The 25,975-nt window shown below is 38.2% G+C and overlaps 1 protein-coding gene across 4 annotated transcripts in view; it reads right to left on the bottom strand.

Moving 5' to 3' along the window:
* Positions 1 to 25,975, bottom strand: part of adamts3 (ADAM metallopeptidase with thrombospondin type 1 motif, 3) — a 131,583-nt gene that overhangs the window by 13,792 nt on the left and 91,816 nt on the right. For 3 of the 4 annotated variants that reach the window (XM_015056233.1, XM_015056234.1, XM_015056235.1), the window contains exons 8-13: positions 21,087 to 21,192; positions 15,070 to 15,213; positions 12,989 to 13,121; positions 6,626 to 6,739; positions 4,819 to 4,964; positions 3,148 to 3,323 (exon numbers count right to left, since the gene is read on the bottom strand). In XM_015056233.1, coding sequence (XP_014911719.1) covers positions 3,148 to 3,323; positions 4,819 to 4,964; positions 6,626 to 6,739; positions 12,989 to 13,121; positions 15,070 to 15,213; positions 21,087 to 21,192 — 819 coding nt within the window. Of the gene's footprint in view, positions 1 to 3,147; positions 3,324 to 3,800; positions 3,969 to 4,818; positions 4,965 to 6,625; positions 6,740 to 12,988; positions 13,122 to 15,069; positions 15,214 to 21,086; positions 21,193 to 25,975 lie in introns of those variants that run through there. The other variant, XM_015056236.1, reaches the window with a different exon arrangement.

Raw genomic sequence — 25,975 nt, 5'->3', positions numbered from 1 at the left:
GGGAAAGGCTAACTGCAGAGTTAGTTGTGCTAACCCTAAAGAACTAATCATAAACATTAGCACTGCTAACACTAGAGCACAACACCAACAGAGTGGTTAGAGGAAGCTAATGCTAAAGCGCTAATTTTAGTTGATACCAAATATTCCACACAGAGGTCAACTGAAAGTTTGCAAAACAGCCAAATAATTTAGCACTTATCTAGAAAATACAACTTACTGTAAGCTAAGTGTGCTAAATGTTTTCAATATTATTATTTTCCTAGATTGCTTGTGCAGTTATTGCTTCTTTGGATCCAATCTCAATAAGATAACTCCAAATAAATATGTTTTAAATATCACAAAAGCAGATGCCAGACAAAATTGGAAGTTATTATCCAATTTCTAACCCATCTGATGTGGGAATAAAAGATAATTTGATAGTCAAGTCGACAAGATGACCTGCCAGACACATAATAAGACGACATATTGTGTCAGGAGCCACATAGAAAATAAACCCATTTCCACTTAATATAATGTAGATTTGACACAGCAGTGGCATGAAATTGTGTCATATTGATCCTTTCAAACAGCCAAACACCACAGTGTTGAACTGAAGCATGAAGAGATCTGAAAATAATCATATAAACCAATAAAACACAAACAACTGATGGAGTTTATGGTGAAAATACATGATCGTGTTGGTACGACATGGGGGTATTACAACTAAAATAAAAAATAATAATTGGTCACAGGAGAGTACATTTTTGCTAAATTTTAAGATTAATTTCCCATATTTAAAAGAAAACCATAAAAAAATTAAATTTTTCCATATTTAAAGGCATAAATTTCATATATATTTAGAAATCGTAAAGCCAGAAAAAAAGAAACTCAAAAGTTTACCTAGATTAAAAACAGCAGGTAGTAAATATATTAATTAATTAAACATTTTATGTTTCTTTTTCTTTGTTTATTGATGTAAAGTGCCACACCATATATGTGTGGCACTTTACATATATGTATTTATTTATGTCAAATAAATCTCTATTAAAAAAAAGAAGAGAAATTTAGGAGATGCATCTGCATATTTTCTATTTAATCTTCGGTCAGATTTTATTTTTAATCATCAATGGTCCTAAAACTCCATCTGCAACATTTTAAGACATTTAAAACAAATAAATAAAAAACAATTTAAGAATATCTAAACCCAACAGGTTCTCCAAACCTTGAACTGACTGACAAAAATCTGGATCGTCTTAAACTTTTCTTTATCCTCTTTTTGTTAAATTGTGCACAGATTTCTCAAAGCCCCCAGTTTTCTGTGGACTTTCACTTTTCCACCTGCTTCCCTTCCACTCCCTCAGTGGATTAAACTGCATTATTTGTTAAGAAGCTTTGCTTCTCCAGACCATTGCAGGTGTAAAGAGCTCCATAAAGTGGAGTCTGATAAAAACATTTTCTGCTACGAAATAGACAATTATGTGTGATGCAGCAGCAAAACAGGGATCATCATCCTGAAGCAAAGGGTGAATTTTAAAGATGGCTCTAAATTGTACAAAGCAGAACAAGCAGTGAAAATGTGAAAAACATTGAAGAAAAAGTACAATGTGTTTGGAGAATACATTGTCTCACTTTGTCAAAGTGTTTCTGCCTGTGTTGTGATGCTTTGTCAACAACAGAACTCAAATTTGTAATTTGGGGGATTTTATGAGTCAGACCTACACAAAGCAATGCATAACTGTAAACTGTGCGAACGTGATTAATATATTTTTTTCAAAATAATCTATAAAAGAAGGTAGAATGTATATGATATTCAGCTATTTTTAATTGCTACTTAAAAGCGCCACTGATTGTTTTCAGAATTCAGATAATTTTATTTCAATATAAAGATAGTTTTATAGAGAACATGAGAAAAAATTATGTAAACTACATGTAAAACGATATATGTGGTCACAAACAAAACCTGATAATATTTGTCATCCTGCAAAACTTCGGCTGTCTAAAGATTCATAGATGGAAATGAAACAAAAAGCCGATTTTTACTGACTCTGATGCACCAAACAGTAAACCTGAATCCTTCCTCTTCTCAATCATCCTCCACTCTATGGTCTCCCGCATTAAATTTTAGAACAATGCATTGTACCTGGTGGTGATAATAGAACAAACTGCTATAAAGTTTGAAGCTGCGGTACGTAACCTTTATAAAAACTAAAAGGTCTTTTACTTATTTGGTAAAACTGTCACTATGACAGAATAACATAAGAAAGATAATCTGTGAAAAGATCGATCTCCTTCTCTGACGAAATGCATAAAAACAACCAATCAGAGCCAAGAGGAGGGTCTTAATGCTGTCAATCATGCTTGTGTATGTGTTGATAACAATCTCATTCTGGCTCTCTGCTTCATCTCAGGTGAGCCAAAGTTGTTTCTCCACCATTAGCACATTTAGTAGCGCATAAACAAGTATGATTGACAGCACTAAGACCCGCCTCCTGGCTCTGATTGGTTGTTTTTAGTTGTCAGAGTTCGGTAAAGTATCTAAAAACTGTTTTTAAGTAAGAGTAGCACTACTTCAACATATTTTTACTCAAGTAAAATTTAAAAAGTATTTGGTAAAAAGTCTAAACAAGTAATGAGTAACTGATCAGACTATCAATCATTTAATATTTAGAAATTACATAATCAAAATATAAAGTTAAATGGAAATTTTGGTAAAATAAAATCAGGCAAAATAAATATTTCTAAATTAATTTCTTTCAATAAAAACTTATAAAACTTTAACAAAAGCTGCAGGTGTGTGTCTGAGTCTGGTGAATTTTTGGTTAAAACAGGATTTTCATTTGGTGGGTAGAAAATCCAGAAATGTTACTCAAGAGTAAAAATAATTCATGATAAAATTATTTTTTTAAAGTTACTCAAGAAAATATAACTGAGTAAATGTAACTAGTTACTCTGTGAATGGTGCGTTTCTTCAGAAGGTTATAGCAGCTCAGGATGGACGATTCCTGGCATTTTTAACAAACATGTAAAGACATATTCTTTATCAAAGTGCAGCTATAAACACTATTTACAAGGCGGTGAATGATCCCCTCGGTTCAGCCTGAAGCCACATCACCAAACCGTTGATTTTCATCCCGCTGCAGCAGCAGGCTGCCGGTTTCCCTGGCTTACCGTCGGGGTGCTCATACGGCAGCCAGTGGTGTTTGGCATTCTGGAACTCAAAGTTGGAGTTGCGATCGTGGCACTGCTGGGCTCGGAAATCTTCAAAGTGCTTGGGGCATTCGTTTGTGTTGCACAGCTGGTACTCGTAGTTGACTCCAGGACAGTCCTGGCCGGCGTTGGAGGGTCTGTGGGAGGGAGATGGATCAGCATCAGAGGGATTGGTGGGAAAACAAATTGTTATTTGAAATACAAAGAGAGAAAAATGCTTCCCCTGAAGCGCTTTGGATCACTTCAGTGTTGATATTCAAATGTGACTGAGATGACCACCACTAGTGAAAAGTCATGCTAAGAGAGAGAAAAGTCGCCATCTTTCAACTCAAAAGTTCAAAATATGTAATAAGAAATGGGTACAGATCATCAAAAGCATTTTAAGCCAATGAAGAGCAGCGAGACCAGCCAGATGAAATCACCTTTTCTTTCAGTTTCTGCTAGAAACCAGTGAGGACAGTCACTGGACAGCCACAGTCATGTCAAGTAAAATCAGAAGAGATGATCAGTTTGTCCACTTCATTGTTAAATACATTTATTTCTGTGTGATTTAAATTTTTATGGTAAATTTGCTTGTTACCTGTTCAAATATAAGAAAGTAGTCTGGGGTGAGGCAGAGCAGTACTGCACCTCACCTCTGGGGGCGCTGTGTCACTTAAAGTACATGGAACAGGAAGTTGGTGCACAGCTGTTGCTGTCTCCATTTAAAAGGACAATAAACATGTTTGATTGCAGATTTCCTTCACCAGTCAGAAGCTGCCCAATACGACTTGGTCAATATTCTGCTGATAAGAAACACGATTAAAATCACACCTGAATAAGTTTGTTCATGCGTAAAAACATGGCGTGACAAACTACTTCCTGTCGTTTTCTTCTTTTCTGTTCATCATGTCTCACAAGGTAACACAAAATAGATAAAACTTTAATTATGCAGTTTAATGCTCTGCAAAAAAGTCTTTTGGACATCTGAGACCAAAAAGGAAAAGTTTGTCTACAGCACAGTGAGAGACGAATATTAGCCCGATTATCTTCTGACAACCAAAACAAAGATGTCTTCTTCTTTTTCTCTTGTAATTAAGTTCAAAAGCAGAAAACTCATCTGACATCATGGCTTAAATTAATTCTCCCTTTCAGGTTTAAAGTGCAGAAATGGAACATTTGTGATTCTTTAATAACAAAATGCCAACATTAGTCACACAGGAATTAATCTTCACTGAACTCATTATGCAAATCTTTGCATAAAGACTCTATTTACCCCGACTGTCTCATCAGCTCTGGTTTCACTGCAGAGGACGAATGAGTCCGTAAGGAATTCAGCTTTAATTAAGAACTCTACGAAGTTGTTTATTCCTCTTTCATTTTTTTAATTCTGCTGCTTACTTCAACTTTTTAATTTATCTTTTTAAATAGCAGTAAACGTTTAACATATAAGGATCAGAATAAATCACTATTTGTTACAGAAGCTCATCTCTAATCCGGTCAGTTTCTGCAGCTGAAGATTTTTACACCGACTGAAAACAAACTAAGAAGCAGAACTTCTTTAAGGACTAAATGCTTACACAGATTAGCTCTGGTTTTTCATGTCAAGTAATCTTCTCTGAGGTCTGACGCTGCCTGCGTCCCGTTACTTACGCCGGGTTGTTGCACTGGCGCGTCCGGAAGCGAACGCCGGTTCCACAGGACCGAGAGCAGGAGCCGAATTTACTCCAGGAGCCCCAGGCGCCGTCCACCTTCAGCTGGTTGGGGTTCTTCCACATGCAGTGACCTTTGTAGCACCACTAAACACGACGACAGAGAGGCGGCAGAAAACATGAGGCACGCTACAGTAAGATCACACATTTATGTCCTCAGCAAGAAATAAAACACAAGCAACTCTTCACGACATTTCAGAGCTAAAACGCTCGACAGTATGAGACAAGTGATTTCAAACTGTCATTAGCAAAACACTGATTGATTTTATGCTGCAAAACACCAAATATCGTATCGTTTTAATGAAAAATATCATAATACTCAAAATATGACTAATCTAACTTACAAGTAGCTTTTCATCAAGAGGAAAACATTTTAAGTCAATAATTCCTTAAATTCGTCGCATTTTTTTCCACACAAGACATTTTTGTCGCATTATAAGTGAAAAAATATTCTGCCAGTAGAACTAGCACTTTTTATCTATATTAAGGAATTATTGACTAAACACAAGCTCCTATTTCTCATTGAAAAGTTTGTTGTAAGTTAGTTTTGTTTAATTTTAAGTGTACAGGACATTTGCACTAGAAAAAAAGCAAAACACTTAGTCAAATTTGGTGTTTTTGCACAAAAGTTAGACTTTTAATTGTTTCCGTTCATTGCTGCTGTTTTTCTCAAAAGGTCGATCATGGGAAATAGTTTGTTCTTCAGTGCTCAACTCTTGGACATTTGACAAAATGAATAAAAGAGTTAACACAATTTACCACTGTGCATTTATCTGTCACAAACTCACACATTTAAGTTTAAAATATAAAACTTGCAAGATGTTTTTTTTTTACTTAAAGTACAACTGAAATATTTTTACAGTGTAGTTAGTGTTGCCTGTTGCCGTGCAACAAGAATGAATTATGTTTGAATTATACATGGAGTTTGCAGTAAATGTGTGGGTTTTCTCAGAGTTCCTCCCACACTCTAAAAACATTCATGTTAAGTTCACTGGCCGCTCTAAATAACTGATAGGTAGGTGTGTGTGTGTGTGTGTGTGTGTGTGTGTGTTTATACTTTATGTTTCTACGTTGCTCTGTAATGACTTGGCAACCTGTTGCGCTGCCTCCTGCCTGCAGCCCACTGACTGCTGGATATAGACCTCTCTCTTATGGAGCTACAGAAAATGGATCAATTATACATTTTAAGTTTTTTCCAGAGCGATGAACTAAAGTCAGGTTTGGCTCAACACAGTTTTTAAATCCTGTTCAGTTGCACATGTGTAATTTTTAGCATTTTCCAGTATTTTTTAATATGTTGTAAATGTATCTAGTTTTTTTTATGTTTCTAATCTTTGTGAGTTTGAACTCGCCTGCCGCTTTGCAGCTGGTGCATCATTTTTTATTCCCTCTGAATCCCTGGGTAAAGCGCCATGCTGCTGCACTCAGACATAATTGATCCTAACTATTCCCTTTGTTGTTAATAATTAAATAGTAAAATTTATAAAAACGTGTTTTTGAAGGATTCTTTTCAACTTAGTCAAGACAATGGAGCCTGATTTCAGCAAACCTGGCTCATATAGTGCAGACATCGTTTTCCAGGTTGCCTCACTGCTCAGCACAAACCCAGACTCAGGATTCGCTTCCTGCTGGATGAGCGCTGCGGCTCACCTGCTCTCTTGTGGATTAGAGGGGAAAAAACTTGCAGGATGAATTAGAAATATTTTTGCCAAACCTCCCATTGAAGCCTCCCAGTAAGCGGATCTTACTTTTCCTGGAGCGCACTCGGTCCCGTCCAGAGGCGGGCCCTTTTTGGTTTTGCAGAAGTACGGGTTGTCAGGGTGACTGCACCAAAGCTGTTTGCACGGGTCAAACGTCCGAAACTAAAACACAGGGAAAGAAAGAAACAAAAGGTCATGTCAGGAGATTTCTTTAGTAATTATCAGCAATAATAACCCAAATTTTTTAATTCAAACAAATGCAGTTTATTTTAAATGCATTAAAAAAACGCTGCAAAAACACAAAATCTTCCTTATTTTTATCTAGTTTCTAGTGTAAATATCAGTGCATTTGAAATGAGACAAAGCTAAGTTGTTTTATGTCAATACTTCCTTAATATTCATGAAAAAGTACTTAATTCATTGGCAGATTATTTCACTTATAATTTGGGAAAATGTCTTGTAATAAGTAAAATAATCTGCCAATGGAAGAAGCTTTTTGTGTGTTTTACTTTTTTAATTAAACCAGGTTAAAGCTCTAATTAAAGCCACTAATATATGGCAAACGTCAGCAGGACTTTCAGGTGAATTTCTCTTTATCTGAACAACGACGCAGCAACAATAATGGAGGATGAAGAAGTTTCTCTCTGCTTGGATCTTAATCTTGAGATTTTCTGCAGATGTAGCTGCCATATTTCAGGGATCAGAGCAGATTATCAGATTAATTAGAGAGGATTCTTTAAGGGACACTGAGCAACTCTTTGGTAGGAGACTTTATGAACAAGTTTGTAGTTGGGAGTGAACTTTATCATCCGGAGGCCGTTGGGATCTGCAGGTATTTGGGATTTTTCACCTTAATGACAGACTGGACCCAGGAAACAGCCCAGATCAACACCTGCATTTTGGTATATATACATTTTCCACATGTGTGTTTTTTTTCTTACACATATCTGACTTTATAATCTTACAGAATATCCTAGTTTTAATATTGTAAATAGTTAAATTGATGCCCAGGGAATATCTATGTCTTTTATTCTTTCAAATATGTGAAATTATTCTTAGTTTTCTGGTGGAAATGTGTTCGTTCATGACAACATTTTTCAGATTAATTTCACATATTCAAAAGAAAAAACGTGGATATTCTCTGAAGTGGGAAAGTTGTAAATTTGCAAGAAAAAGTTGATAATTGGTTAAAATGATGAATTTACAAAATTACAACTAAGAAATATGCAGGAACAAAATGCCAGAAGTTGAAGAGCTAAATTTCTGAGATGTGAATCTGGATATTTTAAAAGTTTAGCTGGTAGATCAAGACTTTTTTTTTTAAAGTACTAATTGTCATAAGGTGTGAGGTTGTTGGTGGTGAGGAGAGACGCTGAGACCCAGGTTATGGTGATGATGAAGGTTTAATGATGAATAAGCACCCAAACAGTCCAAGGCAGGCAGCACGGCAGGAACAAGCACGCAGCTAAATACCGGTAGCAACTGTCAAACGGACTAGACGGAACAAACACAAACCACAATACATACGACGGCACACACGACGAGGATCCGACAAGGAACACAGACAACAGGTGGGTTTAAATACACACGGGGTAATTAAGGGAATGAGACACACCTGGGGAGCAATCAGCGGGGAGGACAGGACAGAGACACACAAGGAAACAGGACTGAACACAGAAAACTCAAAAATAAACACACAAAAACACGGATCTTAACACTAATAATATGTCATTCTGACAGAAAGGATCCCAGATCTCACATCCAAACTTTGGAAGATATTTACAATCTCAGACAGTTTTAATTTCATAAAATGTTACTTGTTTTTGCAAACTGACAGAATATCTACATTTTTTCTCTTTAAATATGTGAAGTTAACCTAGAAGTTGCTGAGTTTCTTGTCAGAAATGTAACGTGGCTGTATTTTATTCTTTCCGATGGCTCTTGTACTCCTTCGTAGGGAAAAGCGCTTTTAAATGTGAACGAGAAGAAGTTTACAGAGTAAAATCAAAATGGAGAAGATGTCAAACAGATGCAGAACTAGACTGCGAAACAATGGGATCCTTTTGGAGACCAAAGCTGGACAGGACGTTCAGCGCTGACATCCTGTTAGGCGCCGGCGGCCCTGATTGGCTGCCAGCAGTCCTTTATGTCAGAACGGCTCGCCGCTGGAGGACGGCATGAATCATCAGCTTTCACGAAAAACACAAATGAAAAATCAAACCAGGAACGCAGGAGCAGCGGAGAGAGCAATGAACCAGACGAACAGACTGAATCAGACACAGGCTGACATGGCAGCTTAACGTATGTTCAGTGATTCTGATTAAATTCTGTTTTCTGACTTTCTGCCTCACAACGTCTCATTTTCCACATGTTCAGAAATTAATCTGTTATTTACTAACCACATTTAAAGACGATGTGTCGTTTTGTGACATAGTTTGCACCTCTTAAAGTTATCTAGAAATTGTTCTGCTTAACCTGAATTCTTGATTTCTGACATTTGAAATTCAATATATTCTCAGATTCTCCAAGAGCTCCAGGCTGCACTTCTGCTACAGCAACAAAATCTCTTTGGATTTTTTCCCTTTATGATGAAAGTCACATTAATTTTTACATGTTTTTGTGAGGAGAGTAAATATGTGCTTATTTACTGTTTTTACAGTTTTCATTCAAAACTAGGCAAATCACAACAAAAGTCAGTTGTAGAGGGAATTGAAATGGGACAAATGATCCCAACGAGATCCAGTTTTACTTTTATTTTTATAATTTATTTAGCATGTACAGTGCATATTAATGAATATGTAAATACCTAAAGCCTAAAGCTGTTTTCCATCTGTTGTTACTCAGAAAAAATCTCAGCTTCCAATATAACAGATGGTGCGATTCACAAGAAAATAAATGATAGCCTCCATCAACATTTAAAACCAAACGTCTGCTGGAAAAACCACGAGGAAAAACTGCATTAGGACAAAACTTTGAGCTTTTGTTCAAATAAATCACAGGACATTTTCCAATAAATAAATACATAAAAAGGTAAGTAACATCAGTCAGTGTTGACAAGCCTGGCTGGTATTTAACTGACTGTAGATGTGGTTTAAATAAACAATAACAGCCAAATTGATTATTGATCAGCAGAATGGAGTTCTGGTCTTTGGAAAAACATTCAGATTTGCATTTCCGAAGTTTAATATTTCAATCTTAGAGGACTTCCACCTATTTTATGCTGAAAATAACTTTATAATCTATAAAACCTTCTGAGTTTTTGGTCTCACAATGACGCTTACAAGTTTTAACTATGGGGAACTTCAATCTTTTTCAGGCAAATTTATATCTTTTCAACAAAGTTGTTTTTTTTGTAAAGATGTGAAATTAATCTAAAAATTTCAGACATTTTTGGCAGAACTTAATTTGGCCCAAATACTCCATCACTTCATTACTGTCCCTACAGCAGGAGTGGGCAGTCCTGGTCCTGGAGGGCCGGAGTCCTGCAGCTCCCTGGTCCAACACACCTGAATCCAACAGCTGAATCTCCTCCTCAGTGCAGTCAGGTTCTCCAGAGTCCTGCTAACGACCTCATTATTTGACTCGCGTGTGATGAAGTAGAGACACATCTATAAGTTGCAGGAGACCGGCCCTCCCGGCCTGGAGCTGCCCAGCCCTACAGGGAACGTTTCTTTGTTTCTGTGTATTTTATGGTTTTAACTTGGTTATATACGATTGGCACAAACAGTAAATGAAACTCCAATTAAAAATGATTAGACCAAAGAGACAAAGCAATCACATTTTAAATGTGTCAGAATAACTGCCTGAATAATAAACCTGTTTTTCCGTCTGTTGGTTCTGCATTAAGGCTTCCTGACTCTCTGTCCAGATGGTAGGAGCTCAAATTCACCATGAAGGTTTGGATGAGATGCACAAAAAGATCCAGTTAAGTGCAGGAGCGGACCGACTGAAGGCATACATTCGATCTGACATGATTCAACAGCGATGTCAGCCTAAATCTAACCTCAAACAGTTAGTCATCAAATCACGATCTCAGTCACTCACCCTCCAGGTTTCGGTTCAGACCCCGAACAAATGCATTCCTCCAAAATAACTAGGAAAGAGAAAACACCCCGAGGTCTGAAAATCACCACTGGTCATGATTTCAACCTGCTAGGAAACCCGAAACACTGAAAGAAGCTTCAAATTAAAACACAACCAAGGCTCAGAAGGCGCAATAAAAGTCATCATCAGATGTGCAGCGTAAGGTTAATTTATTTTACAGCAGAAGGAAAAACGTTTCCATGAAAAGAAACTGAAATCACTTCCCAGCTTTTGAAACGTCTAAAACGAGAAAACTTTATGAACTCCCAATATTACAAAAAAAGTTACTAAAATTGAGGAAAATAAGTAATTAAAGTTACACCAGCGCCTAACGAGCGTCGCCACCCAAACGACGTGATGACAGTAAACAGTGACAGGCTGAGTGGCACGCTGTCCGCGGCCTGCCAGGCGGAGACATGGTGAAATGAGCAGATGACCACATCAGCTGCTTGCCAACACGTCCAGTTTTGCTCCTGAGTCTGCTCACATCTAGATGTCAGAGTCTCTGAAGGCTGTCATCGGAAAGCTCCTGCAGGACTTTCTGGAACTCCGGATCGTCTCTGCTGCCATTTTTAAGGCATAAAATAAAGGTCTGAAGAGGAAAATATTTCATTTCTCTCAAAGCAGAGACTGAATCCTCAACAGAGCCCATCTTTCCTCCTTTTGATGCAACGCCACTCAGAGTTGCAGGACTCTGAGACCAGTTTTGGTCGAAGAGACTGGATTTATTTCAACACTTCAACTGTAGAAATATCACTAAACTACTACAATATTGTTCAACTTGCTAATATCCCTGCTTTCATTAGATGCAAAATGTATCGATTCAAATCTAAGCAATAACGTGACTCACTGCTAATTACGTGTTTTTGTAAGCGCTGGGGTTTATCTGGGAGCGGAACAAGATGTCAGTAATAAATCATAAAAACTAAATCTGTGAAAATCCATTAGAAACCAAACAGTGACGTGTGATTTGCTTTCAGAGACGGCTGAAACTGCGCCCAACTACCCGTCTGCAAGAACAACTCAGAACCAATTGTATTTTTCTTTATCCTCTGTCGACTATGCTACACGTAGCCGTTGCCATAGCAACTGACTGACAACAGCTCCACTAATGCATCAGGATTCAACACCAACAAACACACAAACATTTAACGCAGAAAGAACAAAACATTTAATCTGCCGCAGTTTTATGTTTTCAGGTTTGATGTTTACTTTTGTGATTATTAATTAGTGATCGTCTGAACACAACGATGGCCAATTAATTAAAAACCTGCTCTACCGATGATCTGTCAGAGAGTTGATGTGTGTGTGTGTGTGTGTGTGTGTGTGTGTGTGTGTGTGTGTGTGTGTGTGCGTGTGTGTGCCCGAGTCACTAAAACCAACCTGGTTCAGTAACAAGTGCAAGTTGTAATAAGAGAAAGAGCGACCGTTAACAGGTGTGCTCTGTGAAACTAGCTGATTCTGGGCTGCTCTATCTGGCTAATTCACAGAGTGAAAAAGGGTGGGACATCTGGATGGAGGTCGTTAGAAACCAGGCTAGTCTTTCTCGCACCCAGCTTAAACAGAGTTTACTTCAGTTCTGGGTAGGGTAAATCTCGGCAGATTTAGGAAACTCAATTCACCCGTTAGACGGAGAGCTGGTAGCACATCTCCCTCCTCTGACAAGGGGAAGTAGAGAGAGAGAGAGAGAAGGGGGGGGGGTGTTGCGCAACAACAGTGTGTCACGTTTTTTTGTTTGAGCTGAAACATTGTGAATTCTGCAGCACATCTACATGTTAAGGTTGTCAAAGTCAAGCTAGCATAGCTGACCTACTTCCCTTTCCTTCTTATTTATTTTTTAAATTAAAATTTTCTCCTGACCTTGTTATCTAGTTGTTAGTGTTGACAATTAGTAGCAAAACAGTACTAATTGTAGAGTTTTGCTACAATTAGTAGCCTTTCTTATGTAAGGCAAACATTTAAGGTTTAGCACGTAATGTTAACTTATTGCAATGAGTCTAAAAGTGACGGACGGGACCTGAATAACTTAGTTTTTAAACACGTTTCCATAGTAACAACTTTCTCAACAGGTTTCTGGGTTCCTGTACGCTGGATGACTTCACATTACGGCATAGTTTGACTGTGATGCAGAACAAAGAATAGCTTGAATTAATAATGACATTCCTCCGAGTATCCAAGTGGTTTTTATTTTTTCCCATTTTCTTGTATCATATAGAATGGGTCTCTGGTCTTGTCTTGGTCTCGGTTTGTATCCTGGCAGTTAGTACATGGTTTTGGGATGGTGAATATACTCTGTGGGCAGGCGGACAGCTTCAGGGATTGACTCACCGAGGTGCAGATCTTGTATCCCACTCCGAAGTCGAATCGGCATTGCTCATCCATGGAGTAGTTGATGCCGGGGAGTTCAGGAAGCTGAGGCCAGTCGTGTTTGAAAGGGTCGTCCAGCAAACAGTCATAGGTTCTGTAAGGAAATGAAACAAGGCTGTGCTTCAGGGAGGTCAGAAACCTGAGATTACAGGTTCAATATGGAGTCCTGTGTGGAACCTTTTGATTGTGTTTCTGGTACGCCAGTAAATCTAACGCACAAGCTACATCCGCTAACAGTGACGGGCGACGAAGCCGCTTCTGTTGGATTAATCTCTGCTTTGAAAATCGATCTGATGGGACGCTGGAGAAGACTATTGCTATGTTCAAGTTGGGCTAAAAGGAGTTAGCCTACCAGCAAAGCTGTTCCAACCTAAGATAGCATCTCAATGATAACATGTAGCAGAGATGCTAATGCTAATGTTAGCATCCACATTTCCAAAGAAGCTCCATGAATGACGAGGAGCTGAATGGGTAAGCAGCACTTTGCACCAATCTGATGGGTGAATGAATTAAAAACAATAAATATCTCTGTAGTTGAGCTCATATGTCTATTTATTCTATAATTTAGCAGCAAAAAGGGTTTTTGTGATGGAAAATTTTCTGTATTTTAAATTAAAATGGGATTCATTAATTAGACTGCACAGTTAGCTCAATTAAAGTTTAAGGTTTTATTTGTGTTTTTTAAATGGGAGAATAATGAATATTTACAAGTAAATACATGAAGCCAGGGGGGCAATTTTACAAAACTCTAACCTGTTGTTATCAGTTAAAATAGCTGCTGACACATATTCTGAGAAAAGCACAGCGGGGTGTGTGTGTGTGTGTGTGTGTGTGTGTGTGTGTGTTCTGTCGCTCAGCATATAACCTTATGGTGAATTACACCAGAGACTGGCCTCTTTAATAGTCTCAGTTTTTCACTGCAAACGGTTTTCACGTGTTATAATAAGTATGCACACCCGGCTCTTTAAAAGGCCATTTTTTATACAAACATCTCCCATAAAGAGATGTCAGTAAGAGATGTCCGTTGTGTGAATGGGTGGGATACGAACAGGATGAATAGGAAGAGTGGGTGAGTGAATTATACAAGTTTATTAACTCGTATAATTACCAGAAACCAGCAGAAAGTAAAAAAGGAAAATGAGTTCTAGGCTGGGTATTCTGATCTTAAATGCAAAAACAGAAAATTTGCTGTGGCATCATAAATGTTGTAACATTAATACACAATAAACTGCTGCAAAGCTACTTATGTTGGCAGGTGAGCTTTCAGGAAGCTAAAGTTGTTTTTTCAACATTAAACCGTCCCAAAAATAAATGATGCATGTTACATCAACAGCTCCAAAACGGGGCGTGAAGAATTTCATGTTTTTGTCTGTTTTGCATGAAAAAGGTGCAGACTGGTCAGGATTACACTGTGATTGATGGCCTACTGTCACCGATATCTGCTGTTATGTTTTTAAGACAAATTAATCCTGTGAGTCCAGAAACATGTAAACCTCAACATCCAGAGTTTATTTTTATTCATGAGCAGATGCCAGGAATCTGGTTCCCGTTTTAAATTATGAACGACGATGAGAGATAAACAGAAACTGTTGAGGTTTGGATACAAGCTGACATTTAAAAAGATAACAGAACATTTATATTCAGTTTTTGTCCCACTATCTGTTTATGGTGTAACAAAATTAAGGTTGGTTCATCCATCTGTGTAATTAATCTATAAAATATGTTTCACTTTGTGATAAAATTCATGAAATAGATTAACTTATACAGTAACAGGTGGAATTTGTTTATCAGTTATAATACAGAAAACTCAGAATTTAACAAATCTTTGCTCCTGTTTTACTCAAAGAAGTCTATATGTTATATATTGTTTAATTCAGTGAGTGAGTAAAAACGCTTTATTTCCTCTGGGCGCTGCAACAAAAATATTAAATATTTATGGATGTAAAAGAGCCAAAGGAGAGGCGGTGTGTGTCGTAGGAGACGCTCTGGTAATGTTTCCTTCTCTTCACGTGTTTATATTCAGAGCTGAAAGCTGAACTCACTGGATGTATCTCTTCAGCTCCTGTCCGCTGCACATGGACCAGTGGTACCGATGGAAGGCCGCCTGCACCAGCGGCGCCATGACGCTGCCCATCGCCGTCTCGTCCCCGCAGCGGTTTCCCTGGCCGTCGTGCTCCATGCCCAGCCTGCAGCGGCGGAGGAGGACAAGGTCACACATGGGAGATGAGTTTCACAAACAGCTGTTACTGCGCCGCCTCGGGGCCGACGATGGGAGATGTGGGTTACTACCAAATGATTTGATTCAGGGGAGATCGAGACTTTCCAGGAAATTTGTGACAAAGTTTTGTGTCGACTCCATTTTAAACTGTGTAAAAGTGTTAAGATAAGTTGTCTTTGTTTCCAACCAGTCGGCTTTTAAAGTGGAGCTTCACAGTCGTTTTATTTAACTGTTTTGGCTGCAAAAGTAAAGTCGAGTTTATTAGTTTAGCACATTTGAGCAACAAGGCAGTTCAAAATGCTTTACACCATAAAAACATGACAAAGTAACCAATTCTGAAACATTCCAGTTATGAATGAAAAGCAGCTCTAAACAGGTTTTTATCAGAGGAACTGAGGTTCAGGTCCGATTTCATCACTGCTCCCAGGTTCCAGCCGGATCTCTGGTTTCTAACCCACATATGAATCATTCCAGCACCGAAAGGCTCCCAAACCAAATGGTTTTCATAAGATTAATTTGGTCGCTTATAAGACGCATTAATTGGCCAGAAATCGAGACTGAAATTGACCATTTTCTCCTGATTAGCTCTGAGATCAAAAACTGATTCTTCAGTATTTGATCTTCTGTTTTTTATGTTTCAAAGTCCTCAGTTTAGTGAAAGGTATTTTAATGTCCTCCTTTCATTTGGATTCAAAACTACCATCAGGAAACATGCACCACATTTTGCTGAATTACAAAGTTTCAATAAATGAGTTTTATGTGTTGAAACCAGTTAAAAGAGAAGTAAAATCTGAATTTCTGACTTAGTTTGGTCAGCTGTCAAAAAGAAACAGAAATCAGTGTCAGTGAGAAAAACCTGACTTGTCATCAATTAAACCAGAAACATAAAGGAACTGCACTCGGTTTATAACATTTCTCCAACAAGAATGTTTCTTTTGTTTTTCCCTAAAGCCGACATGAGCAAACTGAACCACATCTTATGTTGTCTGAAGTAAGGTCGACATATTAGATAAGAAACTCTCCCTGAGGGACTGAGGCCATCCGACCTTTTCACTAGTAAACTGACATTTAAATCTATTATTACCACAGCACAGATTTCATCCCTCGATCAGCACAGTTTTCCTCTTGGTCTTTTCAACGACCTTTGGAATCAAAAACTTTCTCAAAATGCAACCCAGGTAAACACTGAAAGTTGCTCATGCTTGCCACAATTCATGAACAATTACTGAAAAAACACTGAATGGGTGAGTAGAAATCGGTTTTTCTGTGACTGATGGCATCTGGACACCAAATGTTTGTGTTTTTAACTTATAATCAGCACTAAGAGGTTTGAAACGCTGCTGCTTTAATACAACAAAACAAAACTTTGGATGAGAAATGATCCCATATTCAGCTCGCTACATCTGTCCTGCTTCACAAATGAATTACATCAGACATAAACTTTAACTCAATGTTCTGCAGACTTTGATGGCTGCTTTTGATAAACTCCTCCTCAAAGCATCAAAGTCGTGAACATATGTTGCTTCTCTAAGTCAGAACATTTCAATGTTTTTAGGGGTTTGCATCAAACGAGTGTGTGAAAAAGGCAAGTTTTATCCTAACAGCGATTTATCAGAATGAATTCTGGTTCTGAATCTTGTTGAATTTTGTTTCCTCTGCTGACTTTGTGAGTCCTAATTTTCCTCCACTAGAAATAGAGAAATCCAGAGAAAAAGGCAGAAATGTAGGTCATTCCTGTTAGAGGAGGATGTGCTTCCGGCAGCTAAATGTTTGGGAAGAGGAAGAATAAGACGGGTCCATACCGAGCGGCGCTGGCCCAGGTTTGAACCGAAACAGTGATGAACTGAAACGCTGTTAATGCTAGCTGTTAGCATTGGAGTCCTGACTCCAGGTCATCTTCTGAACAACAGATAAAAAAATCCTCCCACTGCAAGTTATTTAAGGCCGAGGTGCAAAATAATCCCAGTGAAGAGAGAAGATCCTGGATGGAAAGAGAAGCAGCAATAAAAAAATAAAAAGCGTTGTGATGCACCGACACCAAGATCGTTTCTCTGAATTTGGCGCGACCCAGTCTGGTTTGAACATGGAGGCAGTGAACTGGTTTTATTGTTTTTCAGATGGTTTTCTTCACATAATGACAAACATCCAGTTTTCTCAAAATGTCTAAATTTAACTCGTTATCTCAAGAAAGCCATCAGTAAAAGTAAAAATGTCCGCTCTCAGCTCCCGTACCAGTTCTCTCCCACCTCAAAGTAAAATAAATTCTCTGTAATCTTGAGTTATTATTGGGAAACTGATCAAAAGCGACTGGTAGAGATTACATCCAGTTCACCTTTTCAAACGACAGAACATTTTATTAAGGGTGAGCTGCTAAATTTGAATAAATGACACCTTGGGAGAATTTCACATAATTATGTAATCATACATGAACTTCAACAACTGAAGCTTTTATGTCTTCACACGGTGCAAATGAATAATTATTTCTTCTTTTCATTTCCTTCTTTAATAATTTAAATACCATTAAAAATAGCTACCTAGATTAAATTTCTGCGTTCTGCTGATTAATAAATGGCAGAATAACAACAACCTGAGGCAAAATAAAAATACTGCTCCTCAGGTGGATGACATTCCAGAAGCTTGTTGATTGCCTGGAGAGAAACGCCTGAGGAGGGAAAACCCTGAAACCAGGTCGACTTATTTACCGACACTGCAGACGAAATAAGACGACGAGTTCAAAAAGCTTCTTCTGATCCTCTGAATCATCCCACATGTTCATCACTAATGTAGCTCGTTGTGCTTTGCACAGTAACACTCTTAGACCTGATTAATGAGAAAAAAATCAGAAATCATAGAATCTGTGCTTCAGCTGAAGGTGTTACTGTGTGAAAATGTTTCTAATTTGTTTAACATTAGACAGAATTTCATGAAATCTTTTGACGCTGAACTGCTCCGTTGTTTTTCAGACTTTCTGAGGGCCTAACGTTTCTCTTTGGACTCTTTCTTTGCAGTATATGATCATTTTCTGAAGAATCATTAATTTGTTTGGTTTCTAAACCAGTGGCGTCTCAAAGCATAAGATAAACCTTAAAATTAAATTTCTGTTGAGTTTGGTGTTCCTCATGTCCTTCTGCAACAGTCAGCTGTCCTTTAATTCACATTTATTTAACATTTTTTTAAAATAATTTTTAAACATTATATATAAGTAACAATATAACCATCAGGAGCTAAAACACCAAACACAACGGAAAAGAAAAATCAGTAAAACTGATGCTGGATCCTCCTAAAAGCATAAAAACAAAACCAACTTCAGATTGATCGTATCCTCAGTTCTTCTTTACACTAAAGACTTAAAAAATATAAAGCAATGAGTTCTATGTAATTTTGTACTTCTAAATATTGCACAGAATCCCAGTTAATAAAATCTATGAGAAGTAAATGAATATAACAGCATAGCGCAAATAACTTGATTCCCTAAAATCTATTAGTTGAAAACCTTCAAATATGTCATCTGCATAAAATAAATAGAACTGAGACTATTTATTATGTTCTTTTTCTTCAGTTCTTGTTCTTTATTTGTTCTGCACTTTGATTCTTGGAGAAGCAGCTTTTAGTTTTTAATCTCCACTAATCTGGAACAAACGTCCAGAAAACTGCAAAACAGCCGAAACACTGAGTTCCTTTAACAGTGGAAACCTGTTCACCTGCTTTGGAACCATAATAAATGGAACATTGACCAACATTTTATGCATAATGATGGCAAAATATAACGTTTGCTGGTTGACTATATGTTCTGTGACTTTGTGTTTTTATGACGTTAAGCTCCTTGAAATGTGATACAAACTTTACTTGAGACTTACGGTGTCAATGTCCAAAAAAACGACAGAAACCTTCAAATCTCTGCTCAAAATGACTTAATAATAGTAAGAAAGTCTGACTGCTCACATTGAATCTGTACACAGGATGGTACATAAAGCGTTACCTAGCAACACAAGTAATCGATACGAAAGCTGTGGCCAGGAAACGCTAACAAGTGCAGCTGGCATTTACAGCCATGTAAAGGCTGCAGCTTCCACATTCAATCACTGCTGGAATGTTAAAGGTCTCCTCAAGCAATTCACTGTTTTCTATTTCCAGAGGGTTCAAGGACGTGTGAAGGTCAGTCGACAGAGTCTGAAGGATGATTCAGCTGCTGAGAGCGTTTCTCCCCGTTTGTGATGAAATCACCGCGGTGACACCGTTCAAGATCGCCTCGCTCGTCCACCCAGGAGGAAGACTTTGGTTTTTATTTAGTTTTTATTTCTAGAACTGAATTATTCTGGTGACATCTAATAAAAGTCTGACTTGTTTTATAACTGACCAGAGGATAAAATCTATGTTTTACAAGCTGCAAACTAAGAAAGATTGAAGGTTTGTGGAACTGCTGAAAGTCCAAACGTTTTTCACTGAGGGCCAAAACCGGCAGGTTGAAAACATGAAGGGCCACAATTTATTTTAGTTAAAAATGTGAAATAATTTTACTGTGAAATCTTTTCATTTTACCTGCTAAACAGCAAATGAACATGTAATATTTGTAAATAAAACATTCAGAGTCACTATTGGTTTTACCTGCCAACAGAAATGAGAAAACCTTTAGCTGGATTTAAGCCACTTTAATTAGTGACTAAGTCTGTTTTTGAGTAAAACTCTCTGGATATTACCATCACACTGAAATGAAGATAAATAAGCGAAACACGAAACTCTAGAAAAACATGGATCGTAAAAGAAAAACACCTATTTTTTACCTAAACATTTTTATTTATACAAGTTTGTCATTGAAAATCTAATTTTGGGGAAGACACTAATGTTTGTTCAACTGTTGGCTGTCTGCTGTTTCCTTCATAACTTTGTGTTCATTATGTGAAGCACCTTGAACCACCTGGAAACAAACTTGATTGATTGAAAACCTCATACAAAGAAAAACACAAAGCCTCCATCTGCATCCACTCCATTTAAACTGTTCCTAACTTTTAACCTCGATGTTTCAGCTGCTTTAAACGCCCGCTGAACGCCGGTTCTGCTGCCGGTGGGACGAAGCGTCGCAGCCGACGCCGTTTGGATCTGCTGAACTGGAACACCTGGAACAAGGACGCTCCTCAAAGCCGTCCCCACATGGACGCTCTAATCCAGATTACAATCTGTTATCTCCTAAATCCTGACATCCACATGCTCTGCGTCCAGCTGGACCTGCGGAGCGGGCCAAATGCTTCCAGTCGTCACCAATCATCTCCGTTCAGCAGAGCCGGAAGAGAAACCAAAAAACTGCTCCAAAGTAGGAGCAGCACTACTTCAACTTAATTTAACTCAAAAGTAAAAAAGTATTTGGTAAAAAAAAAAGATCTACTCAAGTACTGAGCAACTGATCAAATTATAAATCATTTGATAATTAAGAATTACATCATCAGATGCACCAAAATATAAAGTGGATAACTCACAATAAGTAACAAAAAATAAAGTCAGGCAAAAGAAAATTTTTCCAAATTAGTTTCTTTCAATAAAGAAACTTAAGAAGCTTTGGCAGAAGCTGCAGGTGTGTGTCTGAGTCTGAGTAGAAAATCCAGACTTACTGAAGTAAGAGAAGATAAAAAAAGTAAAGCATAGTAAAAATATTTTTTATGTAATGTAATAAGTTCTTATATTACATTAAATTTTATTTTATTCCCACAGTTCTTTTGTTTTTTCAGCTCCTTTGTTCTTTTCTGGTCAGAAACTTTTCCATTTCCAGCCTGATGAATTAAACTGGCAGCCAATCAGAAAACGGCTCTGATGGCGTTTCTGCGCTCAGAAATACCAAGGTGAACTCACACGTGTCCGGTCTCATGGGCCACGACGAACGCAGACGAGAAGCCGTCTTCGTGGTTGAGCGTGCAGCTCCGGACCGGGTGGCACATCCCTGTGACCGGAGCGTAACCTGGACAGACGTTCAGCCAAGGGTTAGAAACATCCAGACCAGAAAACCACGACTGACCTGCTGCCACAAGAAAATGTGACTTTCTCAAACATAAACCAAGTTTCGGTTTGGCAGTTAATTATCAGTGATGAAACTTTGACACAAATGACGATAAATGATTAGTAAATAAATTAGATAAATTTCTCCACTGAACAAGTTATAATATCAGTTTATTTATAAATCACTACCAAAGGAAGTTGTGTTTTACGGTACGGTCATTTTAAAACAAATATTTGAAGACAGAAGAAACAAATTTACACAAAACAATAAAAAATTGGCTAAGAGATAAAAGAGAGAATTTAAAACAGTTAGTGATGGACGCTGCCTGAAACGTTTTCAATCCTCCAGAGCTTCACACTTTTAAACCATCTGACCTGCTGACAGAAGGTCAGCGAGTCGTTGCATCAGTTCAGAGAGAGAATGAAGAAAAGAACCTGGAAATAATTCACAGCTAAACTGGAAGGCAGTGGAGCGAGGTCAGACTCGGTGTGACGTCTTTTCACTGCTGCTGAAAGACATCACACCGTTTCAGGTTGGGTTTGAGACAGAAACAGCAGCCTGGAAAATGTTTGACAAAAGTTCAACACAATAAATGAGCAAAAAATTCAATCTCCAGTTTGTTTTTCTGTCAGTAAAAAAAGGACAACATTAAAAGTTTTACTTCTAATTTTATTAAACGTCGGCGGTTCTGCGGTCAGCCTGACTTCTGTCTTTTTTACTCATGTTTAAAACACTCAGCACTGAACAGAGGTGCTTCAGTTTTCTTCAGGGGAAAACACACTTGGTGTTTGAGATAAAGAGGAGAGAGAGAGTTGTGTCTGAACAGCAGGGTGGAAACGGCAGCAGCGCTCAGGCTACATCCATCCATGATGAAAAAACTCCAGCTTTGTGATGAGGATGTGGAGGCCTGTGGTGCCCAAACTGCTGCTGGGAATCATGTGATGAAATGTGTTGAAATTTTGCACCAATTTGGATACAAATAAAACAATAAAGCAATTAGAAAAATAAACAAAACTCCAGTAAATGTTAGATAACTACACTGCAGACTTTCTGCTGTTTCAGGACCTGCACTGTGATTCGCTTCACCTTTCAGTATTTCAGCTAACAGTATTTAGAGAAGACCTGCCAAGATCAACTCCGTCAGGCTGCACCTGAACTTTTCTGTAACTTTTCTGACTCTGGATAAAGTATTTTGTTTTTTGAGGCCTTCTCAGAGTTTTAGTTTAATTCGTCGACTGAATTACCTCCGTACCAAACAGCTTTAGAGCCAGCAGAAAGCCTTCATTCACTCCAGTGCAGTGATTCCAGTCGTGTTTTGTTTTGGTGTTTTGTCTCCTTATGGTCCTTTTCAGTCTTTGATAGGACTAGAAAACACGACTTCGTCTTGCTTCACATCAGCCTGAAGTGCTTTGAATGTCTTTCTGTTTTTAACTCTCCATCCCAACATCCAGACGCTTCTGATTTTATGCTCCTTCTCAGACTCTAGGAGACTCTTGACAGCTTTATTGCAGAGAAACTTCATGCTGTCATCTTCCCCGTCTGATGCTTTCAGACGGCACTCAGCTTTTAGTCTTTTGAAGGTTTCAACAATCCCTATTTGAAGGTTTCATTTCATGAGCATGGTTCTCTGTTTTTTCTTTGTAAAATTTCTTTGACAATTAATTTTTTTTAGCCATGTGCTGCTAAAGTCAGCTCTGTAAAAGTAGCTGTTTTGACAGTTTGCAGCTTGGCCCCAATACTCTGTCCAACAGATCATTTCAAATCCAGAAGGATTATTCTCAAATGCAAAACATTTAAACAGAGACAGTCTGCGTACAGCCCAAAACTACTGGACCACAATGAGAGCTAAAACACTAAAGCCTTAAAAAATACAGCTTTAAAAGCCAAGAAGCCTTGCAAAGACACATTTGCATTTACAAATGAACTGTGTGAGATGTTTTATTCAATATCATATATTTAAAACACAAATTGCATCATTATTTGATGTAATTCAGGTCACTGAGTCTCCCTGCGAGCCGCAGCTTTTTGTTCTCAGTGCCAGATCTAATTTCACTTTAATCTGACATTTCGCAGTGTGAGAATTAATTTTCTCTTTTTCTTGAAATCCTGTCTCCACTTCACAGAACGACCCGACTGATTGTTAGTTCACTTTTATGAATATTTCTGGTTTCGCTTGAATTGTTTCAATTTCTTTGCATATAAATATTTAGGTTTCTTAGTTCACCATATGTGGTTATTTCACCGTCATGATTAATTACAGCTAGACTCGGATACAGAGCGCTTTTAAAAACCTGGTTAGGGAGCCGGTTTGATAGATCTTGTAGCTACGCCTCTACAAGACCTTATTGGGTGATTTCTCCTAATCACCCAATAAATCTGCATCTTTTAGATGAACAGTAGATGTTCTACACCAGGCTGTTAAATAATCAGGTGTGTAATATAACTCTTCGGCAACTTTCAGCAGCTTTCATAACTACCTTGTGATCATCTTCCTTCATTCACAACTGCATATAAATATCCAAAGCTACAAGCTCAAACAGAACTAAAAGGAAAATATGTGGAAAAGGAAAAGAAATGTAATTTATCTACAACATGAAAAAGTTTCATATTTTAATTAAAATGTCATGTTATCCAACATTCAGCTTCTAGCCTCATGCTAGGGGGTGTGCACTTGATTGCTCTCATTTTTCTGCTACCGTTTTAAGGGTGTTTTTTTTTCTAAAAAAGAAAAACAACCACTTGATACTTCAGAAAAGCACAAAATGTTTTTCCTTTCCATGTTTCCCATTAAATTCCTGTTGTCCATTCACCATCAGTGGGCGTAAATTTGATAAATTGGTCTGTTTATGTCAGCCTGTGTGAATGATTCAATTTCAAAACATGTCACACACAGAAACAGAGGAGATAATGATATTTTGCTTCCAGCGAGGCTCTAAACTTGTCAAAGTCTAACCGCGGCTCAAGGGAAGACGATAAAGTCCTGACAGCTTGATGCTTTGTGTCCAGACAGCCCTGAACTAATTCTGTTAGGACATGTAGAGTCTACAGGAAGCCACAGAACCAATCACATCTTAATGTCCTTGAAGGAATCGCAGCGAACTAAAGCTGCCCCATGTGAGGATTGTGATTTTATTGATATCAGCCACGAGGAAGGAGCTGCTGGTCTGTTTCTCCCAATTGATTTTAGCTTTAATTGATGTAATACAGAAGGTGGAGAACGTAGGCTAAAAAATAAAAATCTGTTCCAGCCTGCAGAACAAATCTTACATTTTCCTGAAGAGATGGAAAATGAAAGCAAGCAGAGAGATAAAGTCTGGGTGGCTCAGTAACGACGCACAGCGAGACTGAGAGACTCACAACCCTTAAAATCTGTCTTTTCATTTACTAAATTATAAAAAAAGTCATTTAACCTTGATTTAACTAAAATTTTAATAAATTCCTTAAAAACTTTTCAATCATGTTTTTATGCTCTTCTCTCACCAAAACAAACCTGGAGTGTTTCCTTAACTCTTTCATGGATGTTTGAGAAAACCTTTAATCTCCATGGCAACCATTCAGTTGTGCAAAGCGCCTGGATGGACCTAGCTCCGATTTGGGCTCCTCCCCCACTCAGCTCCTTCAAACTAGCCAGCAACAAGAAGCAACAGAAGTCACTCATGTCTCATTTCTCTTCTGCTTAGTGGGGATCCATCACTCGCTGCAAAACGGGCAACAAAAGACACAGTTCTGCTGAGTCTGTGGCGGGAACAGTGAAGGCAGAGGGACTAATAAATCCTCATTTAAACAGAATGCTGTCATTTACAGAGATGAAAGAGAGGGATAAAAGCTTGTGCTGTTATGAAAGGCATATTATCTGTACAGTAATGCCTGCATGTCCTGATTTTAGACATGAAAGATAAAAAAAGTGGAGAGTCAGTGAAGTAGTTCAAAGTGTTTTCTGTAGTGGATCAAGCTAAAACTCTCAGCACGAAGGCGTCTCACACTGAGCTTTCAACATTTCTTTAAAACCCTGCAAAGTGTGAAGAAGAAAGGATCGACAGATCTCAAAGAGCTTAGACTACCCAGAACGAAACAGCAGAGATCAGGCAGCACTTCAGCAAAATGGACCCCACAGGCGCCGATACGAGAATATAAACCCGACGAGCAGCCAGAGGACCAAGAGACCAGCATCTCTGTTAAACTGGTTGAATTAGAGAAACCTGGACTAAGAACCACCGGACTAATCATGCTGTGCGCCCAAACCAAGATGGTGGAACAGAGTTGATCTGGAGTCAAACAGTCAAAATGGCAACCGGACGTTGAGTTGGTTTCCTCCCACTGTCCAAAAACATGACTGTCAGGTTAACTGGCCTCTCCAAATTGCCCCTAGGTGTGTGTGTGTGTGTGTGTGTGTGTGTGTGTGTGTGTGTGTGCGTGCGTGCGTGTGTGCGTGTGTGTGTGTGTGTGTGTGTGTGTGTGGGTGTGTGTGTGGGTGTGTCTCTGTGTTGCCCTGCAACAGACTGGTGACCTGTCCAGGGTGACCCCGCCTCTCGTCTGGAACGATAGCTGGAGAGGAACCAGCACCTCCCGACCCACTAAGGGACAAGAGTGGACAGAAAATGGATGGATGGATGGATAAATTGGTGAAGAAAAATGTGAAGTTATTAATATATATATATATATATATATATATATATATATATATATATATATATATATATATATATATATATATATATATCTATAAAATATCTCACAAAAAAAA

This window comes from Poecilia latipinna, unplaced genomic scaffold, assembly GCF_001443285.1.
Source record: "Poecilia latipinna isolate Pla-1442-1.1 unplaced genomic scaffold, P_latipinna-1.0 Scaffold1367, whole genome shotgun sequence".
Taxonomy (NCBI): domain Eukaryota; kingdom Metazoa; phylum Chordata; class Actinopteri; order Cyprinodontiformes; family Poeciliidae; genus Poecilia; species Poecilia latipinna.
This window is presented reverse-complemented; position numbering and strand designations above follow the sequence as displayed.